The following is a 16970-nucleotide window of genomic DNA, read 5'->3' as shown; positions in this document are numbered from 1 at the left end:
CCAACTGTCCACAGCTTACAGTAATATTCTGACCACATCAGTGCATCACGATAAATTCTGAGAAGCAGGCAGATGACACACAGGGAGAGGCGGACGCGTGACTCCCACAAAGATCCCCGCTGAAGCTGATATGTCGATGACCAATGTAATAGGAACCAGCAGCTGTGTACTTTACTACCATGCAGCCCGCCTGGATGCCAGCAAAGTGTGAAAGAAAATACAGAGTGAAGCTAATGGTTCGCACTCGACGATGGCCGATTAACTTGCTCGTTTCAGGCTGAGCGAGTTGTGAGAATGTTTGTGGATACCGCAATAACCACAACGCTGCCATATCCATTCACAGGCCAGCATCACTACCCACATTTATTTGCCTTGTTGACCCCAATCGGAGGTGTCGGGAAGAAGTGCACTGCAGCTACATTTATATTTGCACAGTGAAATATGTAGTTCAGCTCGTTTTGTTGGTTCCATTACTGTTACTGTATACATATTTATAATTTTTTAATTAACTAAAACACAAGCAATTTAGGACAATAATGGCATATTTTTCCTTGCTGTTATCGAACCCCTTTTGGCAAGCCCCGCCCCCGTACCCTGAGCAGAGGGGCTAGGCGCTGCATTCGTCACATGCTCTGCACATGTGTGGAGCATGTGCAGAGAGGCCACCGCTGCTCAGCACTCACGAGGAGAAACATCCTCAGAATATTGATTATTTCTATTTGTTAACAAACGTTCAGGGAAACTGCTGCACTTTGTGGCCATGTGACTAATCACTACCTTTGTTGAAGTTTATACCGGTTTTTTAAAAACCTTTGTCTCTTGCATTATGAGTTGCTTTAGGTAACATCCTGAGAAAACAAGGTGTCAGAACTCTTTTATTTCCTTCAATTACTTTGCATTGCATTAACTTTATCTTATTATGAACAACATTAAAAATAAAAAGATCACATATTTCTGTGGGCTTGCCTCATCACTGCTTTCGCCATCTTTTAGCAGCATGAATAAAGTTACTGAATTACCCCCACTTCATCAATTTCCTTCCATTGCAAAAAAAAAAAAAAAAAAAGACACTGCTGAGCCCACGTTTGTGACAAACACAAGTGCACCCACGCCCTTTCCAAATACGGCTGTAAATATGCAGCAAGATGCCAGCGCCCCCCCGCCACAATTTCACAACTGGGAGCAACGACTTAGAACTATATACGAGCTGACACTCCAAACAGCCAGCACCACTCACTGCAGACAAGCCCACATGGAAAGGTAAAAGGACTGGTCGCTCACTCCATCACATGCTAATCCGTGAAGACAGAAATTCGTACTGACACCAGCTAATTTAAATGCAGTCGAGTCAAATTTTTGGCTACCTTCACATGAATTCAACATTACTTATGAGATGCAAAGGCCTATTCTTTCTCAACATATGTCAACAGACTATTTAAAAGCACGCCAGTGAGGCAACTGACCTAAGAATACAGTAACAGAAGCCCTCTGCAGACATGGGATACATAGGCATGGCTGGCTTCATCAATCTGTTAAAATTACTAAAAGAGCAATATTTGCTGTGCCCTTTCAGATGTGAGTGTGACCGCACTCTCTAACGTTTAACTCTCTTTGTTGTTGTCACTGTTTGTGAGTCTGGGCATGTGTGTGTGTGTTGCAGCTGTGAACACACAGGGGCACCTCACACACAGGCTACAAGGGAAAGGTCTCTCTTTTGGATACAGATCTTCTGGTGCCATGTTAATCAGTAAGTGTAGTAATACTCACAGGTAGAGGGACACAATCTTGGATGCAGCCTGTCCTAAATCTGGTATGGAGGTCAGCTCATTGTGGTCTAGCCGACTGAAAGTTACAAACACAGAGAGAAGAGGGTTAGAGAAGCAAACCGCTGATAAAGGAGCACCCTTGAAAATTGACTATATACAGACAGACAGATAGATAGACACACAGGCAGACAGATAGATAGATAGATAGATATATGTGTGTGCACAGATATCTACACATATTTAGATATGGTTGTTATAACTCATTTCAGTCAAAGCACGTATAAATCAACATATAGGACTTTTCACGTCTGCTGCACAGCAAGTGGCAAGTCATCCTTTTAAAAACTGAAAATAACATGGGAGTAAAACAGATGTCCGGGAGCGTATGACTGGCCCGCTGGCCTGCCAAAGATGTCACCAGTGTGTGTATCACCAGTACGTTCCTGTATCTGTGTGTGTGTGTGCCTTGTGTACTGGCGCTGAGTGACACAAAACCAAGCCCTCTCCTCACCATATAAAATATTTACAAGGCCAGTGTTGGCCACAGTATCAGGTGGTGGGGGAAAGGGCTTAATATAGAAAACCACCACTTAATTCTCAATTGGACTTAGTTCAAGGGAACACATATGAGAATGCTGCTCGGAAGCGGCGCGGCAAAGATGGGAGTTAGCCAGAATGAAGTAACTGATTTTTTATTTTTTTATTTAAAAAAAAAAAAAAAAAAAACAGGTGACACTTCAGGTGACAATCCAACAGGGCCAAACACATTTACTGAAAAGGGTTTAGGAGATTTTAAGGAGACTGTCAGCAGAAACCATGAGTGCTCTGCGGGTGACTACTTACAGCTCTCTCAAGTTGGGAAGGTTGGCAAAGGCTTCAGGACTGATGGAAGTCAGTTTGTTGTAGCCGAGATTTCTGAAAACAAACAAAAAGTTGCTCATTACAAGACAGGAAACAACAATTATTTGAAATACCTGCAGGGCAATGGTGTTTCACATCTTTTATTGCTTTTGTCCTTGGCATTTTTCAGCACTTTAAATAAGGATCCTAATCAATAGCAGCAATTATGTTTCCCATTTGACAAACATCCACATCTGTCTGCATTAAGTATGCCTGAAAACACTGCAGTACATAAATTTACGCCAGCCTTCAAGGAGGGCCCGAATCGATACCATCGATACAGAGCGTCTCTCTCCTGGCTCACTTTCCAAACATTACCCACAGGCCATTCATCTGCAGCAGTCAATCTGCACTTTCAGCTAACGGTGTATTTAATAGCTGGCACTTGACTTGTACAGAAGCTTATTAGTGAGCGATTTGTCCAGTGACACAGCCTTACTGCGGTTAAGAGTGCAGGTAAAAAAAAAAACACAGCTAACACACCTTTGCTTTTTCACCGAGATTCCCACGCCGTATGAATCGAGTTTATCTCGCGTAGACAAGTGCTATCTGTGTCACACACTTGCCTCCTGCCTAGCTGGCATGTCGCCTGCCTGTTGGCAGAGCAGGCCGCAGTGAGAGCGCTGTTTGTGTTTGCGTGGTGGGGCTAGGCTAGGCGAGACAAAGGGAGCCCACAGCTCCGAGCCGCCTGCCTCCCGCCCCTCCATCCCTCTGTCCAGACGTGAGAGACGGCCCAGGAATGTTTCACAGGCCTGCCGAGAGATGGCTACTTGTTCCCAGAGTCTGGGGACACTTTTACCTGATGTAACGCATTCCTCATTCTGCTCTTGTCCCACAGTGGGCTTTTACCACAGTGGCCTTAAAAGCCCACAGACTGGACAGCGACATATATTTTTTTAAAAGATAAATTTGAAGCTAAACAAACACAAAAAACCTGCCATTTTCATACTTCATGCTCACAACACTTTCTCTTAAACAATTTATGCCCATCAGTCTCAATAGCCATCTCACTTGACAGATTTCCCTTTCTTGTCTTCTGTGCTCAATTGCAGATAATGACAGTCTTTTTCCCCATTTCTTTCTCTCAAAGTGTGTGTGTGAGACGAGATAATAGCAGAGCGTGTGTCTGCCCTCGGGGCTGACAGAGAGGTGTGTATGCATGTCTATGTCATGATCATTTACTGGGGCACCTCCCATTCAGGCCTAGATCGCTAAATTATTGTTCCCTGCAACGGGAGGAAATTACCTTGTTATGACGAAGCCAAAAAAACAACACACACACAGAGTCCCCATTGATCACCTTTGCCTAGAGGCAGGTATAATGAGCCAAAGATACACCCAACACCGACAGCATGAGAGGCAGTGCCGTCATCTGGACAAGCTATCAGTAGTTTCTAATCAACCTGCATTTGGCACAAAATAGCAGAAGAAATTTCAGCAGTCCATGCTGCATAACAAGCAAGTAAAAGATTTATCCAAAAACGCCACAATCATGGAGCTTTGTGAATTTCTAACTTTCATATTTAATATTGAATTAAGCAGAGAAAATTGACTGCAGATATGATACTCAAGGTTTAAAATAAGGAGAAGGATAAAGCAGGATGAAGGAACAAAGTCGAGGTTGGGGGGTAAACCTGTCGGGTTGGTGCCAAAGGCCACAGCAGCAAACAGAACTGGCCCTTTATGTGTGTATATGCAAGCACGCCTGTGCCTTTTTTTCCTCAGTCACCTATGGTATTTACACAACTCCGTCTTTTCCTTCCCACTTCATTGAGACAAATCTGTTTTCTTGCCTATCAGATGAGATAAGTTTCACAGTATTTTAACACCTACTGTAAAGGAGGCGATGGTGATGATAAGGGCTGGGTTCTCTCCCTCTCCAACCCCCATCGCCACCACACACACACTCCCTCATATGGCAGGAAAGAAGGAGGGAATGTGACTCCAGCTTTAAGCATTGTTAATGCTTTCCAGAAAGTGACCTTGCACTCATGCAGTTTCTGAAAGAATTTGCTGCATCGGGTAAGAAAAATACAAGTCTTTGAGTTTTCGACTGCTCCGCGAGTGGAGAGATGCAGACGCCAACACTAACAGAAACAAACATGCTCAGAAGAAGAAGAAAAAAAAAAAGAACTATCCAAATATCCTCTCAAATGCTAAACTGGGTTTAGTGTTCCATAAAGCTCTGCAAGTTTATGCTGTATAGTTCAACCAGCTGGAAAACGAAGTGTAGCTGTGTTTTATTAAACATGGCAAACACTACTGCAATTTACCTTAAAAAAAATTGAGAGTGGTTCAAACACTGCATTCCATTGTGTGGTACAACTACTTCATAATGGGCAGGACTATTTGACATTAGTCAGCAGGATCACACTCAAAAGCACTCTCAGCCAGGTAGTTAGCCAAAAAAAGTGTGGGAAAATCTAAACGTTGAATCAAATGCTAATTTTCGCAATGACTTCAATCTGTTCTGATTAATGTGCTGATGCCAGTAAAGCATTTTGGATAATCAAAAAGGGGCACAATTAACATTCATCACACAGTCTACCAATGTTTTCCCTCAGATTTTGAGTCCTTTGGTGTGCGTGGGTGAGTTTATGTGGAGGAACAGCTTTTTCAATTATTAAATATTATTTTATCCTCCAAATAAATAACTGAACAATACAATCTGCTGCCTCTTTAGTTACTCGGATGTACTTTCACTCTGCCGTCTCTAGTGCATTGCACCTAAAAATTTTAGTTTTTGCTCACAACAACCCCACCAAGTCAACTTGGCCCAGTACCAGTACCCTAAAACACTTAAAGATGGAACATATCAAAGGTTCTTTATGAAACAGCAACAGACATACTTCAATTGACAACATCCTAAGCTGGTCGCCTTAACAACTAGTTGGAAGGTTTGACTCAATCCGAGTATACCTGGGAAGGAACGCTTCAAAAGCAAGCATGATAAACTCATGAAAGGCCTGCTTCATAGAGCAGGTGTCTTAGAAAGAAAAATGGAGCCTAGCGCCTGCAGAAGACCATCACTTCTGGACTGTGTAGCCGATGTGACACATAAAACTCATTAAAAAGCTTTAAAAAATTGCTTCGTTATGGGTACTGTGGGAGTAGAGGAAGCCTGTGAGTAGTGGAGTGATGTCATAGCGTATGACACTACACTTGTAAGTCAGCGCATAGCCTGTGTGTGGGAGAGGAGATGTGAGGAGGGAGGAAAAGTGCAGGGACTTAGACATACAGAGATACATCATCATTATCTTTTCCCATTTCTATCGTAGATAAATGCAGTGTGAACTTTGCTCGCTCAAAGTGTGAAGTGATGTCAGGGATGAGCCTTCTGTAGCCCAGTTGTGAGACAAAAGCTCTTTAATGTGGTCGACTTCATGGCATCGTAAAACTGGTCAAATAATAACCTGCGTGTCAGAGAGCCAGACACACAGACACACAAACACACATACACACACCGACGCTGCTCTTCCTGTCATTAAAGGCCAGTTTATAGCCCGGCAACTGCAGTGAGAGTGTACACAAAGCTAACACCAGCTCCCGGCCACCATTTTACACACAAGTCATACAGCGAATGAGAAGTGGGGCCGGTATCTTATCAGTTTCGACAAGGTTAAAAGCATAAACTGGCCGACAAGCGTTACTATAGAAGTGATAAATCTGACTCGTTAAAATCGGAGCAAAGAAACACAGTAAATACCAGATCCTTGGAAGGGGGGGCAAGGAGAACTTAGGTGCAAGATCAGAGAGATGTAGTGCTGATGGGCTCAGCATATTTTACCATTTGCATTACAGATACTCACTGCCCCCACACACATAACTCAAAGAGGCTGCTCCTGCCTTTGAAATCAGCCCGACAGGGAGCGTGACTCTGAAGTTTTCCGATGCAGGCACATCTTGGGGCCATGTGCAGCCCCGTTGTGAGTGTTGCCGCTTTGGGGTTATAGCAGGAGATGAAGCAGCGCACTCCAAACAAACCAGGACGAGGTTGGGGAAAGTTTCTGCAGCAGCCCGAGGCGCTGCTTGAACCCACGGCTGGGCCCACAGACCCGAGACTGGGCACTCCATATGAGAAGCACAAACCCGTTGATGCCGTCTGCACAGCAGGCAAACCAAGGGTTTAATGCAGGAGCATGCTCCTGCCGTCTAGTGTGATAACAGTGTAATGTTTTACAAATGGCGCCATGTTAGATCATTCCGAGTACAGGGAAATGAGTGTCCCAAATTAATCTCGAAGAATAACATAAACACTGTATTGTTGTACTCCTGTCTAGTAGTCTGGCCTAATGCTCTTAACTTCAAAGTGAAGAAAAAGACAGACAGTTTTTCATTCGTTAATTTCCTTCCCCGGTGATGTTTATTTTATTAGCAGAACAATAATTACCCATGGTAATAATGATTACACATGAATATGTGGTTGTTTTGGGATTTAAGTTGATGCTGTTTTCTACAGTATCAGAAAGTACAGAGGCCAAAAAAAAAATCTGGCCCAAGTTAGCACTCCAATCTCCCCTTGTGTCTCGAAGGGCTGTCTGTTTTCTGGGGTGAAGCTGCTTCACTTGCGCAGTACCTCTCACTCTTTCCAAGTCACACTTTTTTTTTCTCCCCCAAACATCTTCTCCAGATTCCCAAACTCTTACCAGATGTACAGAATTCACAGATGATTCACTGATCAAGCCCACTTTGTAGATACTGACTTCAGGGTAGAGGGAAAAGAGGAAAAAAAAGAGAAAAAAGAAAAACTTGGCGCCCTAAAGTGTCTTCACAAAAGAGCCATCTATTCTGCTGACTGAATTCCTGTCGAATGAGTTGTGGCAGCAGCTGTTTGATTGTCATTAGAGCCAGCGTGAGGCTATGAGCTCATTCCATATCTCCATATTAATGTCAGACTTTATCTGCTCTTATTAGAGTAGAGGATCAAGCTTTAGCCGTTTCTTCCTAATTTGTTCACAGCTAATGCGTTACATGAATCATCTCAGCCGGTTAAAAAAAAACAAGACTTCTATTTAATCTTCCATCTAAGAACCACCAATACTTCTACTAACCTGAAAATCTAATGGCCTGATGTGGGAGGAAAAGTGACGTGGGCCTGATAAAGATCACCTCCAATGATAATATCATCCTAAAGCCTTCTAAACACACAAGTTAGGTCTACAAAATATCTACCAGACATGAAAGTCGCAAGGCCAGCAAAACTATGACAATAAACAAACTTGGTATAATCACCAATACCACAAGATTACAAGGCTGCGTAGCGAGAAATGCCCTAGAAACCACAAAGGGCTCAGCCCTGCTGAGTGCTGTTGCTGTATCTCTGCCCCAGCTGCTCAAATGTTGATGTGTTTAAGCAAGAGACGAAACATTTCTGCACTGTGGTGTTTATACATCAGTCAGTCCCAACATAAAATCCAAAATCCCTGACAGTATAAATGGCCATGATGGAAAAAGTAAACCCAGGGCAAGCATAGTACTGGTGGTTAAACCTATTTTGTGTGTCTATTAATAGCTTAGATGAAGCAAAACACTACCTGAAAATAAAAGTGTTATTTCTGCATATATGTGGCAGTCAAGCAAACGGCTGTGTAACATGCAATTTCCTTTGGGTTTCCACTGTGTGTTACAACATGTGTGACAGTGGTTGAGGTTTCTGACCACTGAGAGGACTTTCACCAACTAGTGGAGCTGAGATTCAGTAAGCAGAAGCAGACTGTGGCATTAACAAGACACTTCCGCTTAATGCATCCCTCTCCACGAACTCCTACTCCCACAGGCCAGGTGATCCAGAGTTACACCCCCCCCAGTAACCAGTCTGCAATCGACCATCTGGGCTCTCCATCCCGAAACCACCAACACAAACCTATTTCCTGAGGTAGAAGCCAAAAACCAGCTGTTGGGGGTAGCGTTTACCAATAAGGCTTTAAGTGAGGTTGAAGGCTACACTTTGGGGATGACTTGCAGCAGAGAGTTTGGCCAGCACATGTAAAAACTTGGGAAACCACTAGCAAAATGCCACATTACACAGGGGGTCATTTGAGAGCAGGTGAGTGATTCAAGGGCTCAGTATTCAAGTGAAAAATATATATGTAGAAAAGATGGAACTTTCCATAACAACAAATAGCAAAAAGAAAAGACGGAGAGACGCTGGCAAACAGACACCCTCCATCTGCTTTATCTCTATCCCAGCACGCAATCGCAGCCAAAATCTGTAATGCTCATGCTTTTATTTACTTGCAAAATCCCATTATGCCAGTGGCACAGTGGGCAAAAATGCTTTTAATACACATTACTGTGGCTGCAAATAAGATAAGACACCACTCCTGAGAGGGAATATGTGACTTTGTGAGAGTAAACTTGCTTTATATGTTGTTAGGCTATTCATCAATCAGAAACAATAGGCAAACATCTGAGAGTGGTGGACAGTTTGTTAAATGTTACAAGCACTGATGTAAAACAGGAAAGGACAAGTGCAACGAAGAAGTTCATAACCACAGAGGTTTCAAAGAGGCTGGATGTCCAGGCTGTTAGGCATTCACTCATAAATCTCATGTGCTTAAAGGCGGGGGGGGGGGGGCAATAAAGCATTCTAGTGTGATCAATAGTGATCAATATTACTGCGATACAGTAATCAATGATCTAAAATAGCAAAAAGTAGCTAATACGCTTCTTTTTAAGGGTACATTTCCACACCTGGTCAATCACCCATTTTTCCCTTAAAAGTTTGAGTCTTATTTGTCTCTGTTCTTTCTGTGGCCCAGGCAGGATGTGCTAACATCTTTTGTTTCCCTGAATGCACCATCAAGGCCACTTTCTCACAAGATCCTGAGGAGAGATTATTTTGACAACTGGAAAGCATTACTGTTTTCTCTCCACCAAGGGATGTGGACTCTGTGGACTTGGGGCTGCTAGTAATGGATGAACTGCAGTATAACACCGGTCCACTGGCCACTTGTCTTGACTGGCCAAAAAGCTCATCGGCTTTTCCAGATCCATTCTAATAAACTACACTCTTCATCCATTTTCCCTGACTCTGTAACACAGGGAACAACTGCAAGAGCTGCTTTGGTTGTGGCTTTAACCTGACATTATACAGTTCTATTAACACAAAGTGTAAAAGAAAAATGTTGCTGCAATCATTTGCTGCCTAAAAGCTTTGAAATTCTCCATCTTGGTGAAGGTATGATAACTCTCTCCAAGAGCAGCTTCCTCGAGTGCGCTGCTGTGTCATAAGAGCCATGGTTCATTACTGTAATCCCAATTTAAGCGCCTGTGTGAGGATAACTGCAGCAGCTAAATGACAGCGCTATCGTTCTTCACCCACACAAAAGGGTGGGAAATGTTCATTTATTTGCTGCTTGAACCATGTTCATTTTACAGACAGCAGAGCAGAGGGTTGAAGGGTTAAAAGCTTCCGACTGTAGCATGCACGCTGTATGTTTGACTAACGGAGGGTGCTTGTTGTTGTGGATTAACAGCCTCTACTCGTTTACCTCAGGTGATGATGAAATTTTTCCTTTATGGGAAGCCTCTGCACTGCGCACTTGAGTGAGAGAAGAAAACTGGTGTGGGTGCCTTGTGTTTATTGACAACCACCAATGCTGCCTTTTCTTGCACCACCACTGCCGCTCCCTCCCCAGGGGGAAATCATAACAATGAACTGATTCCACACTGATTACTTGGCTAAGATGCCTGAAGGTGGAGATAGACAAGCACACTTTGTTTGAAACCAGGGACTGTGCACACTGACTCTTTCAGCTCTTTTGACAGGCTAAAACTATTATTGTTGCACTGTACCACAGCCCCTGCTCTATCTTGTCTTTTTCAACAATACCAAAGTTTCCCTTTCAGCTGTGCACATCATGCACCACACACGAGACAAGCTCTAGTGCACAGAAATAAAAAAATAACCTTCCAAACTGCTGCATACCCTAAAATAAAATAAATTGTTTTCACATAAGTGGACAGAGTTAGCACAGGGTTCACTATGATGGGATCACATTGGGCCACAGGTGAAATTGTCCGTACTTGCCTCTTTGGGTTTACGGTAATCATCCACTAATCTGGCTCATTTACGGACCCCAGAGGCAAAGAGCTGGTTCCCTTTGAGTTAGCCGCCAGCACAATGTGACTATCTCAAGTGGTGTGGAAATATGCAACCTAGGTGTTTTAAAAGATAATTCAAAGCCATAAAGCCATTCCCTTTGAAAACAACAAAGATTGCGGGTCCTTAAATCTCTGCCTGATAAGGTTTGGACGAGATAACAGAAGCCGACTTGGAGCGGCACAGGGCTTGCGCGGGGAACCCTGTCTTCACACAAACCAAAAGGTCCAGTGCAGCAGTTTCAGATGGGACATTTGTCCCACAATACATGATCATTGTCCAAGAGGACAGGGCAGTACTGTGAGTCTGCGTGCATGCATGATAAACAGCATCTGCACTTGAGAATGGCTAAGAGGTGCTTCAGGGCAACGGGGCTACTCAGGCACAAGTGCCATTATTCGTGTTTTCTGAGGACTTTTTAAAGCCATTGCATTCCTGACTACATGGGGCAAGAAAAACTGCCTCAAACAGGAACCTGGGAGCCAGAACAGTCCTAAGGCCGTTTTTTTCTAAATTCCCAGGAATACACACACACACACACACACACACAAACACTAAAAAATCTCAAAAGTTTAAGGATTTGTAAAAGTCACTGGAAACAGTGGGTGCAATATACTCCAGTGAGAAACAACATGTCAACAGGGAGGACAGAGAGCAGTGTTGTCTGTAAGTAAACTATCTAATTCAGTCTGGTAAGTGCTTAAGTTCCCCATACATTGGGGGATGTTTTATAAAAATGTGCCAAATTAGCTCATTTCCTAAATGATCTGGCAGACAGAGTTTCATTTGTTGTCAGCTTTACTTCCAGGAGCCGGTGACTTTCCCAAGAAATTGAATTTATGAAGTGAATCTAGCGAGACAGAAAGGGGAATCAGGATGATACCTGTCATAAGTCTCACTGAGTAATGACGGTTAATTTGTTATGACATGTTTGGGTCTATTTGTTTGCTCAGGCTGCAGGGACTGTTTGCTCACTCTAACACTGGAAACATGAATACACCTTCAGATAGATGCAACCGAAGGCACATGTGCCAGGCACAGAAAGATAAATCTTTTTTTTAAGCATGAAGATAAACCAGAGCCTGGAACATTCAATCACATCTCTAAAAGTAAGTGCGTTATAAAATACAGAATGACTTGAAGTTAACGATAATTCACAAAGCAAAGCCTTTGACACCCTTTTAAGTGCAGACAACTTGGAATACACGTTTGCGCACGTGGCTCTTCTCGCGATAACAAAAACACCTGTTAACCTACTTACTTTGAATAAAACTCCCCAAGTCTGACTATTTAAGCAAAAAAAAAAAAAAAAAAAAACATCAGCAGGGAATGCCCGAACTACACAAAAAGTCTTTCAACACAGCATCTGGCCAAGTGTCAAACTCACAGATGCTTTTATTTGTTTGGGGGTACAATGTTGTGAAAGATTATGCGACTTTAATTTACGAACAGCATGAAAAACAAAAAAGCTCAAGTGGAGTTACAACATGATGTTCAGGGTCTACCTGCGTAAAGTTTTAATGTTCCGTCACTTTCTAGAGGCGCGGGGGGCCTCCGGAGTACTTTGACGGGGTAACTAACTGAAAACAAAACGCGCGGGGCAGGGGGGCAGTTTTGTTTGCTTACATACAGTTAGAAAGGAGGCACGGGCATAGCTTCTATGACAGCTGCCCGTCACTCCCCCCTCTGTTTTAGTTCATAAGCAAAACTATGCAACTCTAAGCAGAACCACAAAAATCTTCTCTGACGGGATTCCTGGGGAGAAGCCCCGTACCAACAGGGGTCCTCTGCTTCAAAGCCGTGCTGTCGGCGTGTTTAAGCAAATAAAGCCCTAACACTCTATGCTGCTGTCCACGTTTTTACACTGTTATCCCGTTATGGGCTGGTCAATAAATAGGTTAGAGCAACTAAGCGCTTTACTTACAAGGAAACAGTCCGAACTGGAAGGTCCAAAGGCGTCGCCGTCAGCTCCAGATTACTACAGTCCACTGAGTCGCCACTGCAGGTACAGTTCTGGGCACATGGTGTGTCTGAACTCAATCCGTAACTTTGAAAGAATTCGACCGACAAAATTAAATAAAAAATACACCGAGACAGATATCCAAATCGTCCCAGGAAGGCCGCCATTTTGTATCCAGTTTTAATAGCGCGGCTGCTGAGCTCTCTCCCGGTGCCCACAACCTGGTGTCTTTAATGTGGCTACGAAAAAAAACGAAAGCTCGTTATAACGCATTAATTGTCCTCTTGTACTAAAGATGCTAGCACGGACAACTTTGGGGCAGCCAAATGTTTTCCGTCCCAGAAACATTCATCTCTGACACAAGTCCCCCACTTCCAACTTTCTCCTCTAGCGTCCGAGGCGGGCTAAAAAAAATAATGAAAGGTAAATCACGGACTAGCAGCGAAACTCTGCTACAGCGAACTCCTTTAACTCTCCAAACTTTGTGCATAAAAGGCTAAATGTAGTTTGTCAGTAGTGATATTGCTTTTGCCGACCTCTGAAAACATGCAACAGTCAGACGTTAAAGGACACTGCGCCTGTACACCTCTCAAAGTAACAGTTGATCAGCGGAGTAGCACAAAAAAGTAAACACTAAGCAAAAGAAAACTGCCAGACGAAACCAGAAATTTGAATATGTAGGAAATAATTTCGGGCTCGCAGGAACAGTGGTGAAAACTCCAGCGCTGGTCTCTCAAGCCGAACGTTGCATGTCGTCCATACCGCGGCGGTCGAATACATCCAACTTTAAACCCCCCGCACGCCCGGTGTTCTCCACCAGCTGCTTATCAGGTACAGTCTGTGGTCACAAAATCTCGACGATGCGATTAATAGCTAAATTGAGTACCCCCTCCTCCTCCTTCTGAGCGTTCAGTACCACCATGAGTTTTTCCCCCTTACCCAGTTACTTTTCCTTTTTTTTCCTACGGGACCTTTCGGTAATCCCATGTTGGAAACACAACAGCAATTCAATGGTCCTCCCCCGGTTCGCTTGTGATTGGCTGGTGAGAGTTGACGGCCGGGTTACAGCCTAACCTCATTGGTCGTTGCGGGTTCTCACTGCCTCGCGAAGTTGGAGAGCCCTTGAGCAGTTGTCACTCAGCGGTTTCTGGCCCCGCCCATGTTTCCCACCCCGGGGTGTGAAACCGCACCACCTCCTCTCACTCTCACTGCTTCTTAAAGAGACAATCACCCAGATCAAGCTCTGTAATCGCATTATAACAAGCCGTAATAACATAATTGGTTTGAAAGCCCGATTTAAGTATTTGTTAGTAAGGCTGACATCAAGATTTACATACAGAAGAAAGAGCGGGAAAGCTGATTATAAGCAATTGGCTGTATTCCCCTCAGCCACGCGCATTTGAAGGAGTTTCTGTAAAATACGATAAAGTTCCAGCTGGAGAAAGTTGAATTGTGCATGTGCATTTGCTTGTGTAAAGTTTGCGTATGCATGAATATTAACAATTGTGGAATAGTAAGTACATTTCTCTTTCCAAGTGAACACCTCAGTCGACTGTTGCCTAATAATAATAATAATAATAATAATAATAATAATAAGAAGAAGAAGAAGAAGAAGAAGAAGAACCCTTATATCTCCACTCCGCTTCAGAGAACAATTGCACTTTGCAGGTGTTCAGATAAAGAATAGAATCCAGCAGTGAGTGTTGCTGTGAAAGTAATTTAGACATTTTACATCACTTAAAAATAACAATACTACAGAAATACTTTGTTTATAAAGTTCAAAATTTGCAAGTTTAAAAATGCTATACTCCTAGTGAAAGTAGATACTTATCAGGCTCAAATCAAGGTTAAATTAATTGCTATCAAAATGTCAAAATAAAATATACTAATTACTCTGGTCCACTTTCACCCAGTGATAGGTGAGAATGTCTTCAACCCCTCATCACCCTGAAATAGATTAGCGATTAAGAAAATTGATGGAAAGGTGGTTGGATATTACTCTGTTTAACGATAGACGATTGTGCAAACATCATTAATGGCGGTGACTGTGGTGATGATTCCACCTATGTATATGTTATCTAATCTAATCTACTCTAATCATTTTATATTCTAATTCTAATCCAATCATAATTAAATGTATTTAATCTTAAATAATAACATCTTACAAATAAAACTGGAGAAAAATACTGGATTTGCTTCCTAGTAGTGGAGCATAAAAAAGTGTAAAGTCAAAATACCAAAAGTGCAGTAAAAGCATAATTAAATATAACTGTATTTAAGTTCTCTCAGGTACTCCAGATTCATCCCACAGGTTAACTTGTGGTTCTAAATTGTCTGTAGGTGTGAGTGTGAATGGTTGCCAGTCCCTATGTTGGTAGAAAGTGATGAACTGGCAACCTGTGCAGAGTCTACCCTGCTTCTTGCTCCATGACAGCTGGTATAGGTTTGTACAGGCCCTTCTGTGACACTGAATTGGATAAACGGACGAAAATGTATGAATGTTCGGTGCATGAGTAAAGCCTACTTACATTCCAAGTAGCTCAAATTGGCTCCATATTGACACACTGTCCATACGCTGTAAGCAATTGAAAGGCCTCTTATAAAATTCTTAACATAATGTGATTAAATTATCGATTTATTTTCGATCTTGTTGATAATATTGCACAATGACTTTGAATGGGGTGTCTTTAAAATTAGTTGTGATTAAGTAAAGAACCTTTTTCATAACCATCCGCGAAAAGCTGCAAATGTTTTGTGTACATGTACCTGACAATTTGCATACACAATCGCACGCAAAGTGGATGTGTATAATTGTATGTGTGTATGGGCCTGCAAACACACCCATACACATGTGTGTCATTTGTCCATCCAGAATAATCGTTCACCATTTGAGCATGCCCAGTAATGGCTACATGATAGCAGAAAAATTTTCCCAAATGTTGAAATCATATTTGCCCTGTGCCTCAAAAATGCACATCTGTGATAAATCAATGCCCCCGTCAGCCTCCCGGCCCCTTGTACGCTTTTTTTTCTTCTTTTTCTCGTCACATTTCTTTTCTCAGCACTGAAAGATAAGTATTGATTGACTCTGTCGGAGCTATTGTGATCGCTTCGTGTTGGGAGAAGTCCCAGATTTCTTTGCTATTAATCACAGTAGCAAGGACATAGATATTCACACCTGGAGCACTGCAGGCAGTTTAGCAGCGCGGTTCCTTTCCAGTGAATAAGCAAAGGTTTCACATTGCACCATGTGTATGAGTGAGCGCTGTGGCCTACAGGTGAGGCCTCTGGCTCTTGGAAGCGAGGAAAATATCTGCAAAATGAGACACTGTTAAAACATGACTTCGATGGTGATGGAGAACTGCAAATTTCTATAGTTTTGTCCAGAAACTGCATTTCTTTTAGACTGTTCTTTGGAGTTGTGAAAATCATTCAAATATTTTAAATGCTTGATATCTCACAAACTTTCAACTTTAAAATATAATATGGTATTTATATCTATTCGTTTGATAAGAAATGTATTTAGAAAGTAAATTCCAGTTATATAATTCTATTTCTTAGGAATATATGGTGTAGTATTAAATCGTGTCTTTTTTTCAGTATATTTTTAATTGATACTCAGTAATATAATATATCAATAGTAAAATATATAAATATCAAATTGCTAGAGTTTATTATATTGGACTTCCAGCCACTGAACTGCTATTTAAATGTCCTTATTCATATATACCATCGCAGCTATGCCACAAATGCCCAGCCCAACAAACAGGGTATGTGGACCAGGTACTTTGGGGCTCTATTTTGAGTGGACTGTTGACTTGTCTCTTAATGTGATTTATCTGGTCATATAATGTCTACTAGTGCAGCAGGCAGACAGCAGGTTAAACTAATGAGAAATATTTCTTCTCATATTTTTTCCTCCAAATTATTTCTTATTCTTATTTCAGTAGCAGATATTTCTTTACTTTGATAGCATATGTTTTGGCACTACTTTTGCCGTTCATTAAACTGACAGTCAAACAACGATGTTACATTGTAAGAAAAGCATTAACGGCCTTTTCTATCACAACTGGGAAACTCCTCAGACTCACCCCACGCCCATTCTTGTCTGTGTTAGTGGACATGTTCCTGTCATGAGAGTCCATTCTAAAGAAGATAACGATTGCACCAGATGAGCCCTTGTCTTCTTCTTTTTTATATCTGTTTTTTATGATTTTAACACCATTCATATTGGTGTTTA

At 42.3% G+C, this 16970-nt stretch overlaps 1 protein-coding gene across 2 annotated transcripts in view; it reads right to left on the bottom strand.

The window, feature by feature from the left end:
- The window catches only part of lrig1 (leucine-rich repeats and immunoglobulin-like domains 1), a 35610-nt gene extending 21949 nt beyond the window's left edge, over positions 1-13661 (bottom strand). For both annotated transcript variants that reach the window (XM_085456043.1, XM_085456044.1), the window contains exons 1-3: positions 12695-13661; positions 2610-2681; positions 1768-1842 (exon numbers count right to left, since the gene is read on the bottom strand). In XM_085456043.1, coding sequence (XP_085312169.1) covers positions 1768-1842; positions 2610-2681; positions 12695-12897 — 350 coding nt within the window. In that variant the 5' untranslated portion in view covers positions 12898-13661. The remainder of the gene's footprint in view (positions 1-1767; positions 1843-2609; positions 2682-12694) is intronic.
- Between the last annotated feature and the right edge of the window lie 3309 nt (positions 13662-16970).

Source organism: Copadichromis virginalis, linkage group LG5 (genome assembly GCF_057382275.1).
Source record: "Copadichromis virginalis isolate Kocher_CV1m ecotype Utaka linkage group LG5, C_Virginalis_male_GT1.1, whole genome shotgun sequence".
In the NCBI taxonomy this organism is placed as follows: Eukaryota; Metazoa; Chordata; class Actinopteri; order Cichliformes; family Cichlidae; genus Copadichromis; species Copadichromis virginalis.
Note: the sequence above shows the minus strand (reverse complement) of the source record. Positions and strands in the feature narration are given on the sequence as shown.